Here is a 10,683-nt window from a genome sequence, read left to right as displayed (position 1 = left end):
AATACGAAATGTTAAGGTCAGCTCAGGCTAGCCATTATCTAATTGAATTCACATTGTTACCTCATTACTGAGTTTTATTTTTTTTACTTTTTTGCGGTTGGCAATCATCTGCAACCATTCTCAACTCCAAAATTGGGTAAGTAAATAAATTTCAAATTCGATGAAAAATTGTTGTTCATTGATAACAAAGTAGCGAGAAGAAGTCGGAGGTTATTAAATGTTTTTCACCAGAATAGGTTTAAAGAAATAATTTTCAGGTTGTAATAAAAAACGACCAAAAAAGTATTGTGTTTATTAACAAGAATTACAATTTACATTACTCCTTCATTTCGGCACTATTCTACTGTACTAACTAGTGGCTAAATTAAGTACAAGTTTAAATATTTATTCCATTACCAACTTTAGCAGTAAAAATATTCAACAGTGAAAGACGTTTACAAATTTTTTGTTTACTAAAAACCATTTCTATCATTAACAATATTATATTAGCTAGCAAGGCAATGCAGCGATGAATTACAATCTATTCTCTCAAAAAACTGTTAATCATTTTATAATACTAAAAACTTACTTTATAAACCAAATTGGTGAGTTATAACTAATTGGAATCTTCCACAAGATTTGTTTTATTATTAAAAAGTTTAGAAAACTGAAGAAAAAGTTAAACATCTGTTTGTAAAATGTTTTTACGATATATTTGGGTAATTTTTTTGGGAAGTGACTTGAAAGGCGAGTGTTGTAACCTCACGCTACGGTTATGCTTAAAAATCTCTTTTTGAACAATTTTAAAAACCTTACCTTTTGCACGATGAATTGAAATTAAATTACTAACATATTTTACATTAAAATATCAAAGTAATTGTAAGGAATGTAAACATTTTATTTTAAAATAAAATAGCAACTTATTCTGAAAATATTAGAGAAAAAATAAATAAATAAAAATCCCGAGATATACAGTTTAGAAAAAAAAAAAAAAATTATCGTATTCTAAAAGTTAATGTAAAAACAAAAATGAAAGGTTTTCTCAAACACGTTGTGGAAGACTCCATTTCATATAATTTCTTTTAGGTTAAAAAAAAAAAAATATGATTTTACTTAATACAAATAATGTGGGCAATCCTATTAGAGATCTGAGTTTGTGACTGTCGGAAGTCGACATTTATAGTACGAGTATATTGTACACTCAGTTTAGTAGAAATTTTTTTACTTTTTTTTATTCAGGCTATACCTTTCTCTGAACATGGATGATTGATGAAATTAATTATCATCAAAATTATGATTAGTGGCGTTAGAAATATATTATTTAACCCATTTGGCTGAGAAAATTTGATATAGGGGATTTATTACTGCGTAGACTGCTAATTGTTGGCACCTTCGAAATGTATATTTCCCCACTAACAAGTCCTTGTTTCATAACAGGTAATTAAAAAAATTAATACACGTAAAAAATTAAAACCAGGTTTTAATAATTAATAAATTAATAATACTTTTAATAAATAATTTTAATACTAATAATAATAATAAAAAAAAGGCATAGTATGTGCCAGCTTGTAAGGTTACGTAGGCATGATGTCGATAAAAAAACACTTAAAACTTAGCAGAGTACCGAAGGCACCTAAAATCACTCAAAGCGAAAATTCTGCTGATCAGGAACAATTGAATGTAAAAGTAAGTAGCGATTTTATTATCAAACTTTTCATTTTTGAATTAATTTGTCAAAGAAATGTCCTGAAAAGAACTTATCTTATTCCAAATCTTATATAACTCTCGGCTGCAAATTGTGAGTATTGCCAACTGTTGAAAAAAATAAAACTAAAAATATAATAATAACCGTATAGAGCCCAAAAGCACCAGATATCTATCTTTTTTTAAAAATTCTTAAGAGTTGAATGTTGTAGTTGAAGATCCAGTAAAATATTATTGATTTTGTTTATTTAAGAAGGTTATAGGGCAATCACGATGTTAATTTCAAAACATCAAATCTTAGCCATTCGGGTGGCCTGCATGATTGTCTAATCTTTTAATATTTTTGTTTTCTTTAAATTTCATGCAATTAATCAACTATAAAAAATGTGTACTATTTGTTGCAAGAAGCGTGGAAGGCGACTCTTTTTCAGTTACTATTGTTTGCCCATATTATAATGTTTCAATAATAAGCGATTTATTATTATTGTATAACAGTAATTTACCTACCCTTACAGTAAAAAAGAAAAGGTTATTAAATTTACTTTTTAGTAATGACAAACAAGAATGATTTATTTTTAAGAACTAAGTGTACAGGTTACTTTTAAGTTAAAAAGGTTCTTTTTACTAAATAAATTACGAATTTCAGTTGTTTTTACTTTTTTTTTGTATAATAATGTAAATATAAGTACGTATATCTTTTAATTATTTTAATACTATTCTTGAGGAATGGTAATTTAATTTTAATTGCATAAATTTTGTAAGTTAACAAATTTCATCCTGTTTTTCTATCTTTGCGCTGTAATTTAGATTTGTCTCCATAATATTATGTAAATTCTTGAACTTCGAAACGATTTCCTAGTTGCAAAATAGAACAAGCTCGTAAAATGTGGTTAGATGCACAAATTTTCTATGACATCTTTGATTTTGTCCATATTAGCACGCATCTCTTAATCAGTTTTGACTTTCGACCATTATCAGGGGGGGGTTTAGATTAGATTAATCAGTGAATTCATGTACTTAGGTTTCTGTCTCGCACTATCAACATAACAGAATTCTAAATCTATACATCTAACCCTGATAATGGACGCGAGTACGAAACCGGATAGGGCTACAATAATAACTATGACTTAAAATCAAAGACACACATATATATATTTCCGGGAACACAATCAAGTGAAATTATTGAGATGGCCTAGATTAAATTTTGATAGGGGCCTCTTGATGAATTTTAGGTCTGTCTTGTAAATGTTAGTCTATCCATAAATGATACACTTATCTGCTAATCATAAATTACAACCATACGAAAGAACTACGCATCGTACTTACCATTCTAACGTGATTATCCTTAAATACAAGATAAGAACATAGTTTAAATATTAATTTAAAAAAAAAAACACCTGTGAATACTTATCTTAAAAATATTTTAAAAAAGTGACTTAAATCATAATTATGATTTAATACACCACCCTCACCTAATTTCATTTTTTAACTTATAAAAATGGATCAGATATTGCAAATTTTTTATTGCAAGTAAATGATACAGTAATAGCAAATCTGGTACCAGATTTCACCCGTTCAACATGGTGGAGATTCTCTTTACCAGAGCTGAATATTGAAACTCGTCCTGTACAAGAATGAAATTCGTTTAATTAAATATATATTCTATGCAAATGAAAATTAATAAAGGAGAAAAGAGATTGAAAAAGAAGTAGGAGACAACTGGAATGGTAATAGATCCCAGTGGCGTAGGCCTTGAGGCCGCCCTAGTATAGTCTAGTCTAATCTAGTCTAGTCTAGTCTAGTCTAGTCTAGTCTAGTCTAGTCTAATCTAGTCTAGCCTAGCCTAGTCTAATCTAGTCTAGCCTAGCCTAGTCTAATCTAGTCTAGTCTAATCTAATCTAACTGGAATAGTACGGATAAGTTAAAAATGATGGAATAATAAACAAACAAACAAAATCAAATAAACTATCGTACATGGAAGGCGAAATTACGATGACAAAGTCGGTGCGAGAATCTGAAGGAAGAAATGTTCCTGAAGAGATCAATCGAGAACATTTTATCGTCTTACAACTTGGTAGTAATGGCCAAGAGGTTATTAGCGTTGCTGAATTGTGTTTGCCTTTAAAAGGAGAGTAAGACTATTTAAAAAAAAAAACTCCTATAAGAGGAGAAGTATGTTAAGTAAGGGCCCCGATGTAAGATAACTTTGTACAGCACTGTCCCAGATATACTCTGGAGGTGAGGAAGCGCCCAACGTTGTGAATGAGGGGGCCTTGTTCTGGCAAGATATGGTGGAAGTAATTCAAAACTTAATGAACAGAGAAACCCTGGTTTAATAGATTTATTTTTTAATTAACCAGTTAAGCGTGGAATTTAGTTTAAAAAAAAAAAAAAAAAAACAGTGTGCGGAATTAAAATCAGGCAATGACGTGTATATGACGTCGAACGCAGAGCAAAACAACTAAAAGTTTACAATAGTCGTAATAGTCACTGCAAGCGACTTTTTCTGCAATCTCTGAGGCTTGAGATTACAAACAGAGCATTCTGTGCTCATTCAAAATCTTGCACCGCTTCTTCACGTATACATTGCCTATAGTTAACTAGGGACGCAAGAGCTTTTACAAGGAAGAAAAAAGAGCTTTTGAATTCTGTGCAAAATGAAATCATGCTCGTACTGAGGTCTGAACCTCTATCTAAAAGGTAAAAACGGGCATTGCACAAGGGTTGTGAGCTTCTATTTGTGTGAGGTAATTCCCCCAATCTCTAATGCGGAGACCAAACATGTACCAACCACTTATCATTTGGCTGGCTCCCTCCACCTCCCTCCGTATAAAATACTTGGCAGTTCTATTGCTAAGATAAAGGAAACATCCCACCAAATAATATTCTTATTGTATTTTATTAAAATTTCTAGAGTTTTTATAGTTGTTAATGGGAATTTTATATTTTTCACAACGAGTATACACGTCTTGATGCATCGTAATAGAGATTTGGTTTGACGTGTATACACGTGAAACCACGCTTAACTGGTTAAAAGTCAGAATATTATCATTATCAATATCAGTTTCTGCTCTTCTTGGAAAAAAGAAAAGCTGTGATATTCCAAAATGAAGACTAATTTTTAAATTATCTTAAACTAATCTTCCATTTATTTAAAATATTTAAAACAAAAATTTACCTTTTTTTGGCTCAATGACTGTGGACACATTATCTGGATCGTCAAAGATAAATCTGCCTCCTGTGAATTCTGACTCATAGTCGTTGAGATAGACCAGCGAGGTGTAATGGAACGAAGGGTAGGTTTCCTTTAATCAGAGAAAATATAGGTTATATTGCCTTGTTGAACAATATCAATCTTTATTTGAAAAAAAAAAATGCGGGTCATGACAAAAATCATCTACTAAGTGTCTCTGCTTACCCCCAAAAGAACCCAATCTACGATTAACCGTCTTAATCCTTAATCCTAGATCAACGCACATCCAAGTTCACTCAGAATTACTTAACAACTTTCCTCCCCTACGCGAAGCCATAAAATATTAAATCCTACCTTATCCACATGAGAATGCCAATATTCATCGTGAGGAGTTGCAGGATCATTTGCCGTCAATCTAGAGAAAAACGATGGTTTCGTGAGAAATAATTTCTCCGGTTTGATATCAAAACTCAACGCTACAGCTTTTTGCACTTTTTTTCTGACTCGTCTGGAAATTTGAACAAAAAAATAAAGGCATGCAAATTATTAGATGTTCTGTTTGTTATTCTATAATGAAGCGAGAGAGGACAAAACATTATAAAATTTACTCACACATATACAGCGAAATCCTGACTGCTGAATACATTAGGATTAACCTGATATAGGCTGACAAAATTCTTGCCCTTAGACAAAGCACCCGTGTGCAAGTCAAGTATCGAAGCTCCACCATCCGATCCTCCATGGGCAAGTCCTCGTTTTGCAATGTCCAACAGTAGATCAGCTTCTTCGTTGGTAATCAGAATATCACTGACAAATCTCCCACATTTTACAGGTACACATCCTTATTCACAAAACAAGATTATATTTTAACACACACCAAAACAAAGAGTGGGATTTATCCCAAAAAGCAAGTTTGGAGAAGAAAAGGACTATGCCAGCACCGTTTTCATCAATTTTTTTGTATTCGAACCCTACAATAAGCTTTCGACAAAATCAACCACCCAAAAGTGGCTCATCACTGAATCGCTTTTTAATTTTTGGTAGGTTTTTTTTTGGAGAAGATGTTCCAACTAATGAGGGTTCCTCTAAAATTTCAATTAAATAGTAAAATTTAATTTTAAGGAGAAAAAAAAGTATTTTATTTGGACATTTGTAAGTTATGAATTTAAAGGGGAAAAATGTTTCAAAGAATGTCATTTGAGCCGTAATCGAGAAAAACCAAAGAACTGAACAATCGATTTAGTCAAGTGGCGTTAATAGATCCATTTCCGAATCCCAAACTAAATATCGAACTTTAAACATAGCGATCTTTTGTTTGTTTTTTTTTAGGTTATGTTGGCCATTTAGTTTAATAGGCACACATGAACATAGATCTAAGTTGTAAATACCACATTATTTGTATTCAGGGGTTACATTATGAAACCTCGAAACTCTTAAATCTGCACGAAAATGAAACATTGACTAAAATTACTTTTTCAGATTTAATAACGTTCGATACAGACTTCTCAGTGTTAGTCCAAGAATGGCCATTAGTCGAAAGCTTACACAATAAAAATACTTGACACTGAAATTGACCTTTCACACTTTCACCTCTCCAAAATAGAAAACCCATTTTATCAACAAAAAAAAAATAGTTTAATTACCAGGAAAATCGTAAACTTCTTCAAAATATTCTTTAGAGCATTTTATGTCCTGCATTCTACCGTTTACGATTTCTTTAGATTTAGCAAAATTTACAATTCTCTCTTTACCAGAAGTGATATAAACAATGACTAATGTTCCTAGAATCAGTACCATTCTTGTCCAGAATCTTTGTCTTGGAAATGAAGGCATTGGGCCGAACTTCTCTCTAGTGAACAAAAACCAACTTACAAGTAATTGTATCAATAAAATCCACTTAATGTCTTAGAAAAAATAATACTTACTCAGTACTCCCTTTACCACTCGTAGATTCTTTGGAAGACTCATCTTCTTTGGAAGTTTTTTCACCTTCCAACAAACCTTCAAGACCTTTCTCTTTATGTTTTCTAGACTTCAAGTCAGTGTTCTCAGCCATTATTTTTAAGCTATCGTGAGGTTCAGATTATCAAGTTCAGGCACAACTTGGAGCCGGTAATTTATAAATGAACATTTGATAAAAAAAAACAACGTTCTACTTCACGTAATATTTAAGTTTAATTTGCAGAAAAAAATAAACGAATTAATCATAATATTCAATGTCCACGCTACTGCTTTTTATCCCAAGTAACCACTTGTCGTTGTAAATAAATAACCTTACCTAACGTTACACATCTGGTAAACCTTAGCTACACCAAACACACAGCCACTGCTGCCAAAAGACTTAATTCAAACTTATTTAAAAAAAAAATAAATAAATCAAAAGCATGAATCTACCAGCATGATACTTCTATGTTCATGTTAAAAATCTCTCAATATTTACTAACTACTCAATATTTGTTAAGTGAATCGAATTACAAGTTTATTAAACGTAAACTTCATTTTCAGGATACTACAATAACTTATTTATGATTGTCTATAATAATGTAGAATTTATGGTTTTTAATTTTTTATTTATTTATGTAGATGTCTATTTAATTTTTTTTCTTAGTGAAAAAAGAAAACAAAAAAAATGTATGACTATGCTATCTAGCGATAAAAAGTTATAAACTTTTCGTTAAACATAAAATTCAACTTAAAAAGTTATCAATTTTATTAAAACAATGTAATAAATTTAGATTAAGAGTAACTTATTGAAATATTCAATAAAATTTATTTAACAGACGAAAGAAATTTGAAGTGGTATGCTCATGCTTTGTACTACACTTTTGTGATTGTTTCTTAAAAATACCGCTAGGTCACATAGCCAGGCACTTCCCTTGATATACGTATATTTTTTGTTTACACTTCATTTGTTGTCAAAAACATTGGTATTATATTATTTATTATAATAAATTAGTAGAGTTAAGCTGTAATAACTTTTTTTTTGTGCTAAAATTGTTGCAATTATGAATTTTGCTTCTCATTTTGTAATGGTTGTGTATTAATTTTATTTTTGTTCGTAGGTGGTCTTCTGAACTTTACAATCTTGATGAAAAGTTATTAACACGGAATCAGTTAAAAACTTCATAATTTTGTAATAAATGGCAAATAGATAAAAAAGAGTGTGAAATATTTTAATTAAACATTGAAGTTTCTTTACAAAATTAAATAAAACATAGTTTTAGAAAGTTAACTATAGTCCTGGCATTTTTTTCAATTTAGGACTCGAAACAAACTTACTCCGGAACATGATCATTTCCCTTATGCAAGAATCAATTCACAAAAAAATCCTAGGATCTGGTTAGATCGAAAGCAGAATATTTCCTAGCTCTGCAACAAGCACCATGGGCTGAACTTGTTTCGTTTCTTGAAGGTTCCTTCATCAATTCAACTTCATAGAATCTGCACAAAGGCTTCTAGCTTATCACATATTCTCGAGTAAAAGATGCAAATGAAATCACCTGGTAAATACGCTAAGGACGACGGAATTTTCACAGATGGATTTTAAGGGGGGAAAAAATGCAAGCATTTTAATATTTATAAATTATAATTTATATGTATAACTATACAATATATATATATATTTATAATAAATATTATGGTTGATAGATAATAAAGTAAACACCATGGCCATCATTATTTAGCAACTTTGCTAAAAGATGAGGAATATTTTATAAACAATTTTGAATTTGATCTTTAACTTTTCAACAATTCAATTTTATTTTGATGTTTTGTTTTGTTTTTTTCTTAAAAATGAAAACATTTATTCACTTTTTTAAAAAGATATTAAATCATTAGCGAGGGAGTTGCGATCATTTTCTTAATACTGAAAGTTCAACCAAAAACTAGTAAAACTTCGCTGTAGCCTGAATCAAAATTTAAAAGCTACGAGTAAATTACTACTTACGTATTTATTGCAGGAAATAATTCTTTAGGATAAGAGTAAAGAATGATTATTCCGGTTTAATGAAGAAAAAAAATTAACTTTATGAAAAGCAACAAATATGGATATAAATATACTGTTTCTTTCAATTTTTATTTTCTATCAATATCACAGTACCGTATATATTTAATCTAAACCATAAAATTTAGTTTAAAAGTTAATTTTTTTTTAATCGTAGTATTATTATAATGATCGTAAGTTTCCTATTTAAGTAGTTATGGGATGTGACCTTTATACCCCGCTCTGGGGGGGACTTCTTTTTAAAGTTGTCGAAAGTTTGTAAAAAAAAACCATAGGAATGCAGCGGTAACCCTAACCAAATTACAATTAGTAGTAACTTAAAAATTATGTAGAAAAAAAAAAATATATATAATATAACCATACCCTATTGTACACCTCATCACTTACAATTACAAATAAATGTTTATAAAATTTTTTTTTTTTGCGTAACTAACTTTGACGGTTGTTACAAACGATTTTGTGATGAAATACTATTGGTCTTTGAAGTTAGGTTATAAATAAGCAGGTAATTGTTTGGTTTGTTAAAATTTTATTTCTAACATTTTTTTTTTTTTTTAAGTAGAAAAAGTTACAAATTGGCATCTGTGTATGTTCATGAAACGCGTCAATCAATTCGAAAACGGAAACAATGCAGAAAAATTCAAATGTTGATATTTCAGTTGGGTGTTACCATGGGAACGCGAACATGGGTGAAATAAAAAGAATACGTCACCCGGAAGTCTTACGTTAGAAATTTTCTATATTTTTTTTCTAAGATTTTCAAGAAAATAACTCAGCCATTATTATTTTCTTTAAATTAGGCTTTCTGATTTCAGTCATGTAGAGCTAGAAATTTTATTTGAAATATTTTCTCGAGAAAATTCCACTAAAAGGGTAATTATGAAGGGTGATGAGAGGGGGGAGGAAAGAGAGCTAGGCTTCTCTCTTTAAGGGCTATTACTGTATTATAACTCACCATTTTTTAGCATCAATAAGAATTCCAAGTTTTACGAAAATCTGTTTACATGAAGTGCTACTTGATTTCCAATGTTTTTCTTTTTTGGTTACCTTTTATGTACACTATTTACACGCTAATCTATCACTTTCACTTGAATTCTCATTTAAGCTGTGATTTTTTTTAGAAAAAAAGAGTAAAGTTTAGTTTTCCGATAAAAGCACCAATTCGTGATAAAATAACTAAGGTAAATAACTAATAACAACTTTTTGGTGAGAAAATTAACTTAGGCTTCCAACCATCTAGAATGAACCATCACTTCAAAAAAAAAAAAAATTCAAAAAGTCAACAGTGTGCACAAAAACCGTTTGTAACCTCCCCTATCATAATCCTTATTAAATATTACTATTGCACTGCCTTTATAATTTATTCATTCTATGTTTAATTAAAATAATTTTATAATTTAATTGAATAATGAAAACAATTAATGAACCCTAGTTTGCTCTCTGAAAACAAAAAATAATTAATAAATACCCGGATGTTACCACATAATTTTTGTTCACCTATTTTTTTTTTATTTATAATTTTTAAAATTAAAATAAAATTGTGAGAAGCTATAAACGAACAAAAAAAATACAAACGATGAAAATACATTCTATATAATCATATACACAGCCTCTAGGCAATATGGCCAAAAACCACCAGCAATCAATTCTCTTTGTTTTGCACAAGAATTATCTTCTTCTTCAGCTTCTCTCTTTCATCTTCTATCAAATATTTATTTTTATTTTTTTTAAATAAAAATCGCAAACACGGTGCACGAATATAAATGACTAAAAGTCGAGTGTTTCTTTCCCCAAAGTCTTTTGT

The 10,683-nt window shown here is 29.9% G+C and overlaps 1 protein-coding gene and 1 long non-coding RNA gene across 2 annotated transcripts; one reads left to right on the top strand and one right to left on the bottom strand.

Moving 5' to 3' along the window:
* Nucleotides 1-258: 258 nt before the first annotated feature.
* Nucleotides 259-7,211, bottom strand: LOC141446230 (2-oxoglutarate and iron-dependent oxygenase domain-containing protein 3-like). Its single transcript, XM_074112737.1, has 6 exons — nucleotides 6,802-7,211; nucleotides 6,520-6,725; nucleotides 5,489-5,717; nucleotides 5,231-5,384; nucleotides 4,862-4,988; nucleotides 259-3,307 (listed from the first exon to the last, which is right to left on the bottom strand). Exons 1-6 carry the CDS (start codon nucleotides 6,930-6,932, stop codon nucleotides 3,174-3,176), a joined length of 981 nt encoding a protein of 326 aa, XP_073968838.1. The 5' UTR covers nucleotides 6,933-7,211; the 3' UTR covers nucleotides 259-3,173.
* Nucleotides 7,212-7,512: 301 nt separating this feature from the next.
* Nucleotides 7,513-10,157, top strand: LOC141446233 (uncharacterized). Its single transcript, XR_012453585.1, has 2 exons — nucleotides 7,513-7,803; nucleotides 7,939-10,157. It is a non-coding gene; the product is annotated as an uncharacterized lncRNA (long non-coding RNA).
* The last annotated feature ends 526 nt before the right edge of the window (nucleotides 10,158-10,683 follow it).

This window comes from Rhodnius prolixus, unplaced genomic scaffold, assembly GCF_049639745.1.
Source record: "Rhodnius prolixus isolate KJV_2025 unplaced genomic scaffold, Rpr scaffold_1, whole genome shotgun sequence".
Classification (NCBI taxonomy): Eukaryota; Metazoa; Arthropoda; class Insecta; order Hemiptera; family Reduviidae; genus Rhodnius; species Rhodnius prolixus.
Note: the sequence above shows the minus strand (reverse complement) of the source record. Positions and strands in the feature narration are given on the sequence as shown.

What these genes read in the sequence shown, in the direction of transcription:
- LOC141446230 (XM_074112737.1), bottom strand. Translation starts at nt 6,932, where the DNA reads ATGGCTGAGAACACTGACTTGAAGTCTAGAAAACATAAAGAGAAAGGT. An exon ending in AGAAGTTTACGATTTTCCTG is followed by an intron (nt 5,718 to 6,519) that starts GTAATTAAACTA and finishes TTTGTGAATAAG; the next exon opens with GATGTGTACCTGTAAAATGT. An exon ending in CAGGATTTCGCTGTATATGT is followed by an intron (nt 5,385 to 5,488) that starts GTGAGTAAATTT and finishes TCAAATTTCCAG; the next exon opens with ACGAGTCAGAAAAAAAGTGC.